Here is a 17,638-nt window from a genome sequence, read left to right as displayed (position 1 = left end):
AATTTCTCTTACAGTGGACTGATGAACACTCAGGTCTTTAGAAATGCTTTTGTACCCTTTACCAGCTTTGTACATCTCTACAATTTTTCTAAGGTCTTCTAAAGTTGTTTTGATTGAGGCTTGGTGCACATAAATAAATCTTTCTTAAGAGCATGCTCTGTCAGTAACCTGACAAAGCGTGTCTATATACATACACACACAATTTATACACATACACACCGTAATGGATCAAAGAGGTCCAGAAAATGTATTTGGCTAGTTCCATTATGGGCACTAGTTTCCACAGCATCAAGGAACCATCAAATAGCGGCACCCATCATTAAAACCCCCCATCACCCTAGGACAAACCACCTTCTCATTGCTACCATTAAGGTGGTGATACAAGAACCTGAAAACTCACACTCAGCTTTTCAGGAACAGATTCTTCCACTCTGCCATCAATTTTCTGAGTAGACAGTGAACTCATTAATACTAGCTCATTTTTTCCTCTTTTGCAGTACTTATTTAATTGTGGCAGTTTACAAATGACTGTTAATTGCAAAAAAAAAATTATTCCAGTTTTTAAGCTAGCTTAATGCACTTTTTAAACCATGTGTCTTATAATGCAACTTATTAAATGCCTTCTGGAAATCAAATACATTTTTACCGGTTTCCCTATCTATTCATATATTTTAGATCTAAGGGATATACCAAAAATATTGGGCAAACTTATCTATAGCACTTTGCCTTGTAAAATTTCCAAAATCCAGGAAATTTTGATAGATTACGGGCAACTCATCTAATATCATATGAGGGGTCTCCAACCTGTAATGTTAGTTCTTACAGATGTGGTCTGACCTGCCGCATTTTCAATTTGGTTTTCCAGCATGCAAAATTTTTCTCCAGTATTGGTGGCCACTTCAAGGCCCCAATATGCTGTCATTTCCACCACTAGTTTGCTAGCTTCTTTCCCTCTATCCATCCCTATAGCCCCTTGAATATTTATTAGGATGCCTAGTGTCTCCTGTTGTGAAGCTGTTTAGTAATCAAGTTAATTTTCCAGTTTTATCCTCTAAAAGGCCAACATTTACCCTCATGAGTTGATTCATTCATTTCCATGGATGCTGAGTTCCTCCAGCATTTTGTGTATTGCTCTGGATACATAGGGAATGTTTCCTCTTCAGGGAGGATGTAGAACTAGGAAGTTATGATTTAAAAATAAGTGGTCGCTGATTTAGAAATGAATAAACAGTTGCTGTTTCTGGCTGAGACCATCAGGGCTGAAAAGGAAGGGAGAAAGATGCAAAAATAAAATGGTGGTGGTGGGGGAAGAAGAGAACTAGAAAGTGATAGGTGAAACCAGGTGGGTGGGAAAGATGAAGGACCGTTATTAATGACTAATGTCCTTCACTACGGATGCCTGCAAGATACCAGTCATAATCTATTTTGAATACATTCCCATTGCCTCACCAGAGGGCTCAGATTAGGGATAATTTAATTAAATAAATTTAAATAAAAATCTTCTTGAAGGCACCATCTATAGCCATTCACATCCATTTCTTTTAGTGAACAATTAAAATATTCAAACTGGTGTATCAGATATCATTGACACTTCCATGCTGAGGTTTTTTGACCAATTGAAAGATTAAGGTGTATAGTCCCCTCTCTGCATTGATGATCTCTAGCAATTTTTTTTGGTCTGATTTCCATAAGAACCATCAGTCCAGAAAATCTCAGACAATATCACTATTAGCTGTTAAATTACTTAACTCTAAGTTACATCTTGGATACCAACTTAAGATTTGGCCCATTTCTTTGGCTGTGCAGAGACTGCTAGGACAAACTACCAATCTCTTCCAAAATTCTATCATCTGAAAAGAATCAACTTACATTTTCCTACTTATTCTACATGTATGACCCCCATATCACACTGTTACTAAAATGGCAATGAAGATAGAAGCAGAGAGGGAACAAGAGTCCCAGGATAGGGGACAGATGGGGATTATTTCAAGGGTTGGCCTAGTCAAGGCAGATAAATGGAAAAATTGCTTTGCACATGACATGAGGTCAGGAAAAAAAATCTAACGTGGAGAAGGGCTTAAGACATTTAACCAGAGAAGGATTTGGACAAACAGAGCATAACATTGTAGCACTATTATAATAAAGTACTAGAGAGAAGCAGCAGATACTGTTTAATTTTTTGTTCCAAAATTCATATGCAACAGTTGGAGATCTTGGCCATTTTTGAAAAAAAGATGCTTGAACAAGAAATTATGGTTTCATCTGAACATACGAATTACACAGCAACCAGTAGACATTTTCAAATCTTATGAATGCATTTTTGGTTATACATCAGCATTGACAGTATGAAAAAGTTGTTTTGAACAAACAAGTTTCTGTGGAGGTGGAGCAAAGATGTAATTCTATATTGTCACCAGCGTCAAGCTGGTGTAATTACATTAGGACTCTTTTCCCCAGTAGCTATCATAAAGATGGGAGTTCTATGCTTGCTGTTGTGGTTAACTTTGATAAAATGACAAATTTCAGAGAATGAATGTGTGCAAATGCAATTTTAATATATCAAGAGATACATGGATGGTTTATTGTACATAGGTAATTAAATTGCACATTGCATAGAATATTACACTCCACACAATATGAACCTCCCAACCATGGAACAACTATTTTAAACTATATTTCCTATACAATTTTTTCAAGAGGATTTAAAGCTCCAAAATTCCAGAACTATTTTAACCAAGACAGCAAACTACAGATAATTTACAATTGCTTGATGCCCTGCTCATGATGTAAAGCAAGCAGTAACCTTGAACAGATTAAAAATACGATGATTATCTGAATGTGCTTAATATTAAAATAATTAGTGCACTGAATTATTTTGAATATGGATTGGTCACTCAAATATATCACCGTCAAATATACAATTGCAAATAGGCGGTGTGTAAAATAGCTCCCAATTTTTCATAGCAAGATTTTTGGTAGTCTGTTTTCAAATCTGCACAGAATTACTCATTCCCTTCCACGTCCCTTCACTTTTCTTCTACTCTGGAAATTTTCACAGACTACTCCTAAATGCAAACGTTCACCATGAGATTTTCCTGTAATTTCACTTCTATGCCTTTTATCTTTTGTTTGTAAATACCACACATGGAAAACTCAATTTTAGTGATTCAATTAATTTCTTAGATTTTTTTTGCTCTCAGGTGTTCCTTTCTAATTTCAACTCTCCCTTTTAACATTTGTTATGCGTGCACTTTGCAGCTTCTCACATCAAAGTTTATGGGTTTGTGAATGTAAATCATGAATGTGATTTCTGTCCAGTATCCTCAAATGAGCCCAAAGCCAAAAAGAAAAAAATAGCAATTGCATCACCCAAATGAGTTAGCAAGGGCTGAATTGTCACTGGAATTTCTGAATTTCATTTTGTGGTTTACGTTACATCAACTAAAAGCAAGCTGATTGATACACAATCAGCAAATATGTTTAAGGAACAACGTTCATATAAATGATCAAGAAGTACAAGCATGGGTTAGGTGACATTTGGAGTATTGTGTGCAGTTCTGGTCACATTGCATAAGGAACACACAACCAGGGAAGGTGGTGGAAGCAGAGACAATAGTATGTTTAAAGGACATTTAGGCAGGCAGATGAACTGATGGGGAATGGAGAATAGATCATGTACATGTAGGCAAGTACTTTGCGCACCCAAGGGCTTGTCCCTGTGCTGTAATATTCTACAAAACTGAATTTAAAGAATGAATGGGAGGAAAATAAAAGGCATTTATTTGATTGTATTGATGCATGTTTATTTTTGCTGGTGAAGGTGGGTGGGGGAGATCATTGCTCGCTGCCGTTTACGCATGGGAGGGGCGATCTGGGGGTGACTTTGGGGTTCTCATGTTTAACTGTTGTTCATTCTTTGGGGCATCTCTCTGTTTTCATGGATGTTTTGCGAAGAAAAAAACATTCAATATGTATATTGTATACATTTCTGACATTAAACTTGACCTTTGAACCTTTGAAATGTAGAAATGCATTAAAAATCCAGAAGAAGAAAAAAAGGTTGCAATAGCAAAGTGAGAATCAAACATATACAACAGACTGGCAAAAAACAAACAGGAAAATAAGCGCAATTTTCTGCAAGATATGCATAATATATCAATCTGGAAAAAAAGTCAAAATTAGTAATTCTACATAGGAAAGAAATACCAATCAAGTTAAATGGTTGAAAAATAAAACACAATAATGGTGCACCATACAACAGACATTTCAAGTACTGAAACAGAAAATAACCTAGTGTTGAGAAGCCAGGAAATTGCAAGCAGATCCTGTTTAAAATTAGAAACTTATTAGTTTTTTTTCAATTGTAAAATTGAAGATCTGTGCGATAACATGACATCTGTGAGTATTGGTTTAGTGAGAAGATTGTACCTCCCTAAGCTCCCTGACATTTTTGAACTGAAATTTGAAGCAAGAACTGACATTGAAAAAGGCTGTTGATAAATGGTCAAAATGGTGAGACTTCAGGGAAAATTGTAAGCAAAGTGCAAAACAACTTTTCTGATCAATCATGTTAATCCATGGAGAGAACTGTAATTTCAGAAAATCTTTTGCGATTGTCTCAAATAATGAAAATAATCTGTATTTTTAATTTTCAAATTTGTTAAATGTTGAAAGTATTTTCATCTCCAAGCACAGGAAAATGCAAGTTGGTGGGAGCAATACACAATGCCATGGATTATGCAAACTGCCATACTAGTATTTGCTCGACTTAGGACATGCTGCAAGGTAAGTAGATTCCTTTAGGATTTGGTGTTGGGCTGAGAATTGTTCCAATTTACAATAATGATTTTCAGTTCAGTAAGGTTTTCATCTGAGACCAAAATTGGTTGAATATTCATAAAATCACCTTAGAAATTAGTTCTGAGAATATCATTATCTGTAGGCTCCCTGAGTCACAGTACAGGTATTTATTTTAAATGGACACGATAGGTGGGGCCTAAAAATTCAAACTCTATACTCAACAGACCCTTGGGAATATTTTCAGGTATACTGCAGTGGGTCAAGACAGAGGCTGACTATCATTCTTAAAGGCCATCATGGATGAGCAATTAATGTCATTACCAGTGATGTCCTTACTCACTGGGTCAAATGGTAAATACACAGGAAAATAATAAGTAGAATTTAATATGATAGAAGTGAAATATTATTCAGAGAAAAAAAATTTCACCACACAATTGTTAAAATGGAGATGGGTGATGAGACACAAGTCTTGATTATTGATAACGTCTCACCTATATATTACAGCAGACACCCAAAGTCAACAGAATCTAGAAATTGGCATCCAGAACATTAGGAATACAAGTCAGAGGAAGATATAATTCTTAGTCAGATCACATCCAGTTCAAGATCAGTTACTAACAAACCTAAGATGTCAAAACACCAAATGTCAATTCCAACAGCCACAATGCTGATATCAAGTTGCAAAGGTATGAACAACAGAAAAACAATAAAATCTTGTCTTGACAAGAAAAAATTAAATTTTCCAGTTTTGCCCACCAAAATTCTGGACTCATTTAAGAGACTGCATTAGTTAGCAATGAACAATTTACTTACAAGTTTTACCATTAAATAAACATTGAAATGGACCATAAAATCTTTGGAGATACTGTTCTCTTCACAATCCTCCAGAAATTATATGCATTAACTTCAAAATGTAATTAGGCCATATCACTTCTAGCATGGAATAGTCCAATAAATCCCTCAATTGTAGGGAGCAAGCTATTCTTCAATCATGGTTACAAATTACCCAAGCAGAAAGAACAAATAATTCAGATATCTTTAAAGCACATAGGACTGTTGCTATGTCAGGAAATCCCAGATGATTCCCCCAAAATTCAACATTTCTGTTTTTATAATGAAAGGCACAACCAATAGGTCATCCTTTGTACTGGTAAATTATTTCACTCTTCTACAATCCCATTGTAGGTACTGGGAAGGCAGTCTGGCATTTTTAAATAAATTGAGAGTTAAATAGAACAAAAACAAATGTGGGCAAAGAACATTAATTCCTGTTGAGCAGACCCACTGCCAATATATTTTTGAAAAATCATAAAGGGAACGATTTGCTCTCCAAACTTCTAATACCGTTTCAGTTATGTATTGACATTTTAACGAATCTATCTTCACATCTAGAAATTATAATTCTCTTCCCAGTGCGCACACACACAACTTTGAATTCCAGGGCTATTTTGCAGCTAGGCAGGCAAATTTCTTTTCCATTCAGCTAGTGAAAGATAACTGAATGTTGATGCTGCATGCTCTAATATTTATTTTATGGTGATATTCTTAATTACACATTAATTTTTGAGATTGACCACATCAAGAGTTCTTGCAATTCCTGCCACTCAGTGCTGCTCTCAACACTTGTTTTAAAAATCTGAAAAACTGCGCATCTGTACACAAGATTGAAATTAATAGCCCTATAAAAATATTTAAATCTGTTCAATAGATATTGGTTATGTCAAGTTATTGAAAAACTGTTGACAATGTAGTTATTTTTCTTCATTGTTTACTAACTGATATAGATGCACAATACAAAAATATTACTCGGTGTGCACCATTACCATATAAAACATATATTCCAAAAAGGGTGGACTGACTCTTCCTTCTACGGAAAGAAAGCAATGCTGCAAACTGTTGCACTTCTCAACAGAAGCTGCAATGACATTAATAAAACCAGCAAACACCTAAAAAAGCATTCTCTCAATATGTACAGACGCCTCTATAAAAGTCACGTGCAGTTACAGCTTTTCTAATACATTTTAGAAATTTTAAATCCAAGTATTGAAATAAAACTTCTGCACAAGGATAATCAGAACCTTTTGCACAACTTTAAAAAAAATGCTCTGGCACTGTTATACCGCAGACCAAAGACAAAAAAAAAATAGATCCAACTGTACAACTTACAAAAGAAAAAAATCTTTCCCCACATGCCTTCATATTTACTGCATTAATTCACTCCTACCAAGGATAGACAGTACAAAGACTGGATTTCAAAAAATGAATACATAAAGATTGTGCATGCCAATATTCACTGCATGCTGACATTCACTGCATAAGTATTCATTAACTTCCAAAAGCAAGCTTCCAAAATACACCTTAATATATTAATTTGCACAATGGTAAATTTAAGATCTTGGTAGTTAAACAGCAATCCAAACAGATCAGCATTGCTCAAATATTTTGAACTACTTAGCGTTGGCATTTTGTGTTTTTTTAAAAATCACTAATATACTTATCTGAACTGTACTCTCAAGACCATTTTGTTTTTGCCACTGAGGATGGTTAGCTCATTATTCAAATTTTATAAACAATTAACATTTCTACTAAAGCCTCAAAAAGTTTGTGTATTCAGTGAAGACACCTTCCCAAATTTTGGCACTGAAAAATATATACAAGTTCTACGGTAATTCAGAACAGACATTTTCAAGGTCAGTATGGGTTGCAAGTACTGCTATAAGTAGTATTTCTTTAGCATTTAACTGGTGTTAAAATATTGTGCTTAAGTCTACTGATTCCTAAAAATGTATAGCTAGTCTAGTACTGTAGTAAACTCTACTTAATATACTTTAAAGCTCCAATAGAAATATATTAAAGGATCAAGTTACTGCTGCATAATTTTGCTCACAAGTACCTGTAGTCATATAATAAGCAATTACTCAACAGATTTAAATCCAAGAGCATAATGACCTTCAAAATCAATTTTAAATTTAGAAGGTGACCAGCTAAAACATTAAAACATGGAGCTTATTAACTACTGATTTATTAAGGGCTGGAATACATACTCGGGAAGTGATGTATATAGTTCAGCAAATACTTATCATCAGAGTTGTATTCTGACATCAAAATGAAACCCATTGTACAAAGAAAGGCACAATGAGCTTTGATATCAAGGCTGGCCATGAAGATGAACAATAAAGTATGGAATCAAATTAGTTTAACAAACGTTCTAAAATGCAGTAGAACTCTATAAACACTAAGTAAATCTGTACAGACCAAAATGGAACAAATTATAAACACTGTACATAACATGAGCAAGTTTATCACAGCCTATAATGTGTTATTCATCCATAGGTATAGTGTCTTTTGTTTATTGAATGGGATACACTGAGCTGAGAGTGAGATGCCTCCTTAGAGCTTCAACTTGTCTCTAGTACTGTATATAACAGACACTATATAAATATGGGTATTCTATCTGCAATTTTGACAGCTGAATTTCTTAGTCTTCGCTGGAAAATTAGTGGGCACTGGTAAAACATCAACTGGAAAAGAGGACTCAAGACCCATGAGTCTTTTTTTTATATAAAATACCACTGAGACCCAGAAATTACTCATTAGAGCAGATTACCCATCTGCTTTGATCGGTGTAAGAGCTTGCTGAATGGGATTAAAAAGTTTAATTACCAGTGCTGCTATTCTCATGTGCATAAATTTTATAGTAATGCTATTTTCTTCTGGTGGCGTATTTTATTTTGGAAAATACGCCAAAATATTTTGGAAGCTCCTACATTTGGTCTTGGATCATAACATTTTAAGTCTGACCTAAATCCAGCCGTACATCACATTGCTGGGACACAAGTACATGAATAAATCATTTGATTGTATCAAATGAGCAATATTCACCAATTTTTTTCTACTATATTTTAATTTTTACCATGGTGCTATAGAAAGATGGACTTTGGAATGTCAAACACTGCTGTTTTTCGTTTTGAAACTTCCTTCCAGTCTATAACTGCAGATATCTGAAGAGCTGTATAAACTAAAAAGGAAATTAAAAAGTACTTTCAGAATGTAGTTTTGGAAAAAAACAGCTTCACATACCAAAATATAAACAAAAGATTGAATTGTACAAAGATCTTTTAGAAATTAGGCCTTAAATACAGAATTCTCCTTTGAAGACTACTCGCAGTTCTTGCAGGTGCTCTGTAGCAATCCCAAGAATATAGTACATAGCAATCACTGCACAATACACAATGGTGAAGGAATCTTTATTTCTAATAGAGGCGCCCCCTGCTACGATTTCCTCGTCCACCCCAGCCTCGACCTCTGCCGCCACGGAAGCCACCTCTTTGTTCTGTAAAGAAAGAAAATAACTATGTATTTAATATTCTCTTGCAACTTTAATAACTTCAAAGATACATTGCTTCATTTCTGTAATTACATACTTGTAAAATAATTTGAATGCAAAATATACTACAGAACTAAACTTGTTCCTGCATTTATATTAATCCCATTGAACTCCTTGTTTCCCAAATGAACTTCTCCAAAGTCACAAATTCTTTGCCCCACCACCTCTTAAGAATAGACTCATCTTCAATGTATTTCCTTCCTTCACCTGGTTCATGAACAAATTCAGGAAAGACAACAAACCCCAAATCTAATAAATGTTGCTTTGATTCAGTTTCAAAGTGGTAAATGAATACCACAGTGATTCCTTTCCTTTTCAAATGTGGAGCACCACATCCTCTCAGGAATAAGACACTTCTCAGCTCCAATCAATTATACTGCTATGAGCATTGAACAGAGGAACTCAAATCTATAATTCCCTTGATAATGCTTACCATAAGAGAAGTTACCAAGATTACCACTGTATTTGCCACTAGGCGGGTTGTAGATTTGCCTGGTATCTCGCTTTTGTGCTGGAGGCTGTTTCTTGGGAGGGGATGAAGTGTTTTCCTCAGACATCCGTTTTTGCCTATTAAAATAATCATAGTTCACATTCTTTTAATTAAACAATAAGAAAAATTAAGTCAAAACTTAGTGCTCAACTGTCATTGGCTATATTCTCTTTCAGCTACTTACATCTAAGTAAGCTCTATCTTGTGCAATTCAAAAGCAAGATCTTAAACCAAAAGCAAATTAGATGGTTTTGTCTATGTTTCTGCACAGTCAAACTAATAATGCCAAATGCAAGATAAAACAGATACCGATTGAGATAACTACTAACATTATTGTGAATGATATAAATATACAAACTAAATTCCAAGCATGATAAAATCACTTCTATATACCATAATGTAGAAAACCTATTAGATCAGCCAGAACAAGCACCAGAAAACCTTGCTAATTTTTTCCTGTCTAACAACCCAGCATTATTGTTTTCAGCAACAATCATAAATTTTCACAAAGAATTAGGGCCAAAAGCAATGGGGAAAAACATCACTAAACCTATTCGGTCCTACTTGCTATAAATGCCTATAACATTTCTGTCTGAATCCATATACTGTTAAATTTTGAGCACAGGGAATGGGGGAAGTGGGAAGAGAAAAAATAGCCCCGGTTGATTCAATGTAGTTTATAAATATCAAAAATCTGTTGGCATTGGGATCTTTTATTTCAAAAAATCCTTGTGCATCAGATTACGTCAAATTTGCTGTTTTCTTGTACAGGTGTGAACTATCTTACTTAATGTAGTAGGACCCTCAAAAGGAGAAGTGAAGTATCAGATGGACATGCTAAAAGATCTGTTTGAAAGGAGTATTGCATGAAACTATTTGCTTCACAATATTGTCTTATATCTTTACTTGCACCAAATGCTTCAATTTACTGCAAATTTTTGGGCAAACAAAAATAAAATGTAAAATTCCACCAGGATGGATTGCTGTTAATCAATGACAGTTAATGCACCATTCATAAAACCTAACTCTGTTTTAAGATGGCATTCACTTTACCGTTTTTAATTTAGGTCCCTGGATCCTGAAATCACTCTGCAGCACCATCAGGTTTGAAGTTTTAATTAAATTACACACTTCACTTTTTTCTCCTAAAATGAGGTATCTCATGCTCTGACATTTTTACAACTTAACCTTTCACATTGTCCTCAAGTCATCTATAGTACTCTTCAGTTAATCATCTGTCAATTTGAAAAGTCTGACATCATGCCAATAAATATATTATGGTACATGTTTCTGTAAGCAAATGAGTGCAAAAAAAAATTAGTCGATGTTAGGATGATGTTTGAGCATCATTACTGAACATGCCATGGAAATACTGAGCTGAGAGCACACTACTTGAAACATAAGTGGAATAAGAAGCACTAATGGAGAAGTACAACTGAATATTCCTTTGAATGTACACTTTCTAGTATACACAACATAACAACATGCAGCATGCACATAGGTTTTAAAATCACTGCTATAAGTGGATATACTTCTAATCCAACAGAATGTGCTCAGTGGGCTTTCTCCAAATATCACAGAAATTCTACTCTTTAAATGGAATTATTATAACTGAACAATCAAACTATGAATATATAATTGACCGTGGATTCTAATAACTTAGGAAAGTTTAAAAATAATTTTTAATAGTTCTTGAATATTTTTGCAAACATCACAGTAATGCAAAATGTATATGTGTTTTCATAGTTGGTTCAGTGGGGTTCCATCGCTTGTCAACAAACAAAAAGAATTTTATTTTTGGCAAGGACCTTCTCTACATAAAAGCAATTAATGGAGGATTCAATTTTGCTTGCAAAAATGGATTTACGGGTAGGCATACCATATCAATAAGTGACAAACATATTCAATTCAGGAGAAGCTTATGCCAAGATTTGAAAGTAAAGTAGTAGATGTTCCAATATAATAACATTTAATTAGCGTTTTACTGTGTAAAAACCTAAATGCATTACCAAATCTGTAAAATTTGACTAGTATGTGCAAATTAGTCTCTCTGCCCCAACCCCCAAAAGTCACGGAACAGAATTTGCAAAATAACACCAAAAACTGAGATACTGAATAAAAATCTGCTCTTAAAGAACTTATGTTGAGGGAAAAAAAATAAACATAGAATGAGCAAGAAACAACAAATTTTCAGTTTTTGGCCAAGGTCCTCATTTTGTGAAAATCGCAAGTGTAACGGGGTGTCTTATAATCATAAGATGTAGAACAATCAGTGTTGTGGATCAAGACATCAGCAATGATTTTTCTATAAACTGGAGGTTAGCTTCTAAATAAGATGCGACAATTAAATGTAGAATTTAAACGTACCCCCCTTCAACTTTTTGTACGGGCTTCCAAGAAAGGGTGACTGTACTTTTATAAGAGGGAGGATTATGAAACAGATCCTAAATAAAAGAAATACACAGATTATATAATGCTTACATTCAATCTACACAGAATTTTAAGCCAGTCTATTAGGCTAACTGTAACCGTACAAAAGTGAAAACAGCAAAATATTAAATAGAATCAGTCATACAAAAATATATCATACAGAGTCATACAAAAAGAGGCCCTTCAGTCTATCTAGTCCATGCTAAACCATTTAAACTTATTCCCATTGACCTGCACCAGGACCAGAGCCCTCCATACCCCTACCATTCATGTACCTATCCAAACTTCTCTTAAATTTTGAAATCCAGCATGTACCACTTGCGCTGGCATAATTCCAGAATTTCACGTCCTTCTGACTGAAGAAACTTCCCCTCATGTTCCCCTTAAACTTTTCACCTTTCACCCTTAACCCATGACTTCTAATTGTAGTCTCATCAACCTCAGTGGAAAAAGTCTTCTTGCATTTACCCATCAATACCCTGCATAATTTTATATACCTTTCCAAGGAATGAAGTCCTAACCTATTCAGTCTTTCCTTATAACTTAGGTCCTACAGAACTGGTAGCATCCTTGCAAGTTTTCTCTGTAGTCTTTCAACCTTATTTTCATCTTTCTTGTAGGAAGGTGACCAAAACTGCACATAATATTCCAAAGTCTTATACCACTTCAACATAATAACATCCCATCTCCTGTACTCAATATGTTGATTTATGAAGGCCAATGTGCCAAAAGCTTTCTTTATGACCCTATCTACCTGTGACACCACTTTCAGTGAATTATGGATCTGTATTCCCAGATCCCTTGGTTCTGCAGCACTCTTCATTGCCCCATTTTTCACTGTGTAAAACTTACCCTAGTTAGTCCTATTGAAGTGCAGTACTTCGCATTTAACTGCATTAAGTTCTCTCTGCCATTTTTCAGCCCATTTTCCCAGCAGGCCCAGATCCCACTGCAAGTCATGAAAGTCTTCCTCGCCGTTCACTACACCCCCAATCTTGGCGTCATCTGCAAATTTGCCGATCCAGTTAACCAGGTTATCATCCAGATCATTGATATAGATGACAAACAACAGACCCAGCACCGATCCCTGCAGCACCCCACTAGCCACAGGCCTCCATTCAGAGAGGCAACCATCGACTACCATTCTCTGGCTTCTCCCACAAAGCCAATATCTAATTCAATTACTAACTCATCTTGAAGGCTGAGTGACTGAATCTTCTTGACAACTTCCAATGGGGGACCTCAATTGCCTTACATGTAAACAATCTCCACTCACATATGCAACAGGCCTCCAACCCAGGGTAGGCTGCAGGATATTGATGACAGGCTATATATACACTTTTAGATGTGTGACTCCAAAATAAAAATCAAACAATCCTGGGAAAGGTTATATTCAATAGTTGAAAAAAATTACTACCTTGATAAGAACATTAATGTTATTGGTTATCTTCAATGCAACAACCTTAATCTTGTTCTGTGGGATAGAAACAATATCATATAAAACTGTGATTTCATATCATATTTCCAAAAACATAAATGTTCTTCATGAATTTATACTGTAACACCATTGAATCTTTAGACTGTCTTTGAATTTATTTCTGTCATAATGAAGTGCATGGTTACAGAGCAGAGAGAAATTAATGAAATCTAGGAGCCATTAGTAATACTTGTAATAATTAGGCAACCGCCTCCTATGTGATTTAGTTGTGCATTATGGGTGCAATTCACTTACTGCTACAATTTTACTTAATGTTTACAATCATAGACATGTTAATAAATCCTACAGATTGTTTTAGTGCAGCATAACCAACAACCACCTTGTTGACACAATTGTGCTCTAAACTTTTGTAATAGTAAGCGAAATTACATCTAAAAGCACAACAAAAACACAAAGATAACTTTCTTGATCTTCACAATTCTTACATTCTAAGAAACTATCTGATGATATACAGTTGAAAGAAGTTTGTGAACCCTTCAAAATTACCTCATTTCTGCATTAATTACTCAAAATGTGGTCTGATCATCATCTAAGTCACAATAATAGACAACACAATCTGCCTAAACTAATTACACACACAAACAATTGTGTTACTTCTCATCAATGCTGAGTATGACATTTAAACAATTAGTCTAGTTTCAAAAAAGTATGTGAACCTCTGGGCTAGTGCCTTCTACGAAAGCTATTTGGAGTCAGGTGTTCCAAACGATGAAATGAGATTGGAGGTGTGGGTTGTAGAGCTGCCCTGCCCTATATAAAAGACACACAATGTCAGGTTAATGACAGAGCTTGCTCTCCTAAAAAAAAAACACATTTATGTGTACCGTACCTCGATCAACACACTTTCAGAAGACCTTAGAAGAATTGTAGAGATGTGTGAAGCTGGAAAATGCTACATAAGCATTCCTAAAGACCTGAGTGGTCACCAGACCACAGTAAGAGAAATTGTCTACAAATGGAGGACATTTATTACTTTTGCTGTTGGGCATCCTGCAAAGATCACACCAAGAGAACAACGTGCAATGCTGAAGAAGATGAAAGAGAACTCAAAAGTCACAGCAAAAGACCTGCAGAAATCGCTAGAGCTTGCTGAAGTTTCTGTTTGTGTGTCCACTACAAGAAAAACACTGAACAAGAATGGTGATCATCGAAGGAAGGACACCATGGAGAAAACAGCTGCTCTCCAAAAAAACTACTGCTGCACATCTCACGTTTGCAAAAGACTATCTGAATGTTCCACAATGCTTCTGAGATAATATTCTGTTGTCAGATAGGACAATGTTCTGTGGACAGATGAGACAAAAGCTGAGCTTTTTGGCAAAAATAGACACTGCTGTGTTTGGAGGGAAAAGGGCACTGCATAGCAACATCTCATCCCAACTGAGAAGCATGGTGATGGAGAATCATGGTTTGGGGCTGCTTTGCTGTCTCAGGGTCTGGACAGCTTGCAATTTTTGGGGAAACAATGAATTCAAAATTCTATCAAGACATTTTACAGGAGAATGTCAAGGTTGCAGTCCATCACATGAAGTTTAACAGAAGTTGAATGATGCAACAAGACATTGATCAGAAGCACAAAAAGTAAATCAACAACAGAAAGGTTTAAAAAGAAGAAAATTTGTGTTTTGGAATGGTCAAGTCAGTCCAAAACTTAATCCAATTGAGATGCTGTGGCATGACTTGGAGGGCTGTTCATGCAATATTGATCAACAGAAATCGTTTTGATTGGAGGAATGGTCTAAAATTCCTCCTTGCCATTGTGCAAGTTTGATTCGCAGCTACAGGAACATTTGGTGGCAGTTATTGCTGCTAAAGGAGCTTCTACCAGTTATTAAATACAAAGGTGCACATACTTTTTCCAGCCTGGACTGTAAATGAATAAACAATGTGTTCAATAAGGACATGAAAAGTACAATTGTTTGTGTGTTGTTAGTTTAGTTAAGGGTTTGTCTGTGAAACCTTGAATTTGTTAAGCAAGATCTCTCAGGATCTCATTTGTTTCACTTGGAAAGTATATTCTGTTTGCTTTTCATTAAATATTTAATTGTTCATAATGTGGTACTTCATCATGTATATCTTTAAGTATTTGGGTTTCTTGATCATGCTTTGAGTTCTAGAGTGTAGCAGAACTTTTTAAATTTCAAATTAACGGACAATGCTTCCTGATTTACAAATTATCATTTAATAGGGTAGCGGTTAGCTGAGTTCAATTCCTGTGTCTTTTGTAAGGGGTCTGAATGTCCACCCTGTGGATTGTGTGGTTTTCCCTCGGGCACTCGGGTTTCCTTCCACGGTCCAAAGATGTACTGGATAGTTTAAATGGTCATTGCAAATTATCCCGTGATTAGGTTAAAAACAGATTTTCTGGAGTTGCTGGGGTGGCGTGGTTTGAAGGGCCAGAATTGCCTATTCTGCGCTGTATCACTAAAAAAAAAGCATAAAACGTTCTCCAGGATTACAACATATACATACATCTAGGAATACATGGATAGAACACCTTCAGAGTATTTGCTCTGAGATACTAGTAACATATACAATTAAATGGCATAACATGTTTCTATCTACCTTGTTATTTAAGGCTAAAAGACCAATTACTGGAATACCTACCTCCTCTGTTTTCAAAGCTTCACCTGTTTTTCCTTGCAAAGCAAGTCGTAGCTGCCTGATATAAACTTGCAAGCCTCTAGCAAAGTACTGTAACCTGAAAAGAATGTTGTAGGGTTAAAACATGAAGACATACAGCAACACAATACGTTTATTTTTCAGATCTCGGATCCAAGTTCAAACGTATGCCTTTTCTGTGTTGCAACTACATTATCCCTCCCACAGTTATTGAGCTGCAATTAAACAAATAACAGCCTTGTTTTGTAGCCACTGGATTTATCTCCAACAACTGGAACTTAGGTAGTTTGCAACAGATGTGCAAACATGTTAACAACTCAATACTGAGAAGTGATTAATTAAATGAAGGTGTTCTACAATGCATGAAAACAAAGTTAGTAAAAAAAAGGAGCTTCAAAGAGTAGGACCAAGCAAAACGAACAGTGTTACTGCTATGATGGTAGAGAGAAATACACTGAATAATATTTTGAGCTAGATTTCAGAGATAAAGGTACAAATGTGACAAATCCAGTTGATTCTATAGGTGGGATGCATGGATATTAACATATTCACAAGAACAAAACCACTTAAATTAAAATCTAAAATGAGAAAAATGCAGATGCTGGAAATCTGAGCTACACACACAAAATGCTGGAGAAATTCAAGCCAGGCAACATATAGGAAAAGAGTACAGTCAACATTTCGGGCTGAAATCCTTTGGCTGCTTGTCTTTTCTATCTGCCCACAGGTCTAATGAAGGTTGTCATCTAAAATGTTCCACTATTGTTTCCACTGCCTCATGCTGAATATTCACATTTTATGTTCTTAAAGCTATTCTATACCTGACCATGCACATGATCCATAGAAGCCACCAGTTCATTTTTAATATCCAGAAGACAGCTATTTGGTCCCTTGATGGAGATATCTCAGTTATTTCCTTAATGTTTTAATATAATTAGATTTCTTTTGTGGTTTAAGCTAATTATTTCATTCAAATTATAGTCTATGAAATGACAACAAAATCTTACAATAAAACTGATTTATTGTTTAACACAGTGGAAACAAATTTCAGTGTATAAAAAGATAAAATTCACCACACCTGATTTTGAAGTCCTTAAGTCGTTCTGCATTGAGTTTTGCTGTAAGGAAATCAGGAAGTTTCTTTCCAAGCTGATGAAAGCCAAACAGTAGACATTCAACATAACTAAACTGTAGCTTGGGCTCCTCGTTGCCTGCATTTTCACCATTTTCTGCCTCCTCTGGGGGCAATGGCATATATTCCTTGAAATTTCAGAAATGCTAGCTTAGTCACAAGAACAGATTTTTTTGAAGATGAGCATTTGTAATCCACACAAGCACTGCGTTTACACCTACAGGCATTGATGAGGCTTTATGTATCATGCCAATCCCAGTAAATTACATCAAATTAAAA

At 35.4% G+C, this 17,638-nt stretch overlaps 1 protein-coding gene and 1 long non-coding RNA gene across 3 annotated transcripts in view; one reads left to right on the top strand and one right to left on the bottom strand.

The window, feature by feature from the left end:
* Positions 1-2,534: 2,534 nt before the first annotated feature.
* Positions 2,535-17,638, bottom strand: part of api5 (apoptosis inhibitor 5) — a 36,977-nt gene continuing 21,873 nt past the window's right edge. Inside the window, exons 9-14 of the mRNA XM_059975972.1 lie at positions 17,306-17,487; positions 16,213-16,306; positions 13,525-13,581; positions 12,045-12,121; positions 9,621-9,754; positions 2,535-9,133 (exon numbers count right to left, since the gene is read on the bottom strand). Coding sequence (XP_059831955.1) covers positions 9,054-9,133; positions 9,621-9,754; positions 12,045-12,121; positions 13,525-13,581; positions 16,213-16,306; positions 17,306-17,487 — 624 coding nt within the window. The 3' untranslated portion in view covers positions 2,535-9,053. The remainder of the gene's footprint in view (positions 9,134-9,620; positions 9,755-12,044; positions 12,122-13,524; positions 13,582-16,212; positions 16,307-17,305; positions 17,488-17,638) is intronic.
* The window catches only part of LOC132397326 (uncharacterized), a 29,783-nt gene continuing 16,835 nt past the window's right edge, over positions 4,691-17,638 (top strand). The window contains exons 1-3 of one of the 2 annotated variants that reach the window (XR_009513337.1): positions 4,691-4,785; positions 10,745-10,781; positions 11,424-12,038. This is a non-coding gene — a long non-coding RNA (uncharacterized LOC132397326). Of the gene's footprint in view, positions 4,786-10,744; positions 10,782-11,423; positions 12,039-17,638 lie in introns of those variants that run through there. The other variant, XR_009513338.1, reaches the window with a different exon arrangement.

This window comes from Hypanus sabinus, chromosome 7 (assembly GCF_030144855.1).
Source record: "Hypanus sabinus isolate sHypSab1 chromosome 7, sHypSab1.hap1, whole genome shotgun sequence".
Lineage (NCBI taxonomy): Eukaryota > Metazoa > Chordata > Chondrichthyes > Myliobatiformes > Dasyatidae > Hypanus > Hypanus sabinus.
Note: the sequence above shows the minus strand (reverse complement) of the source record. Positions and strands in the feature narration are given on the sequence as shown.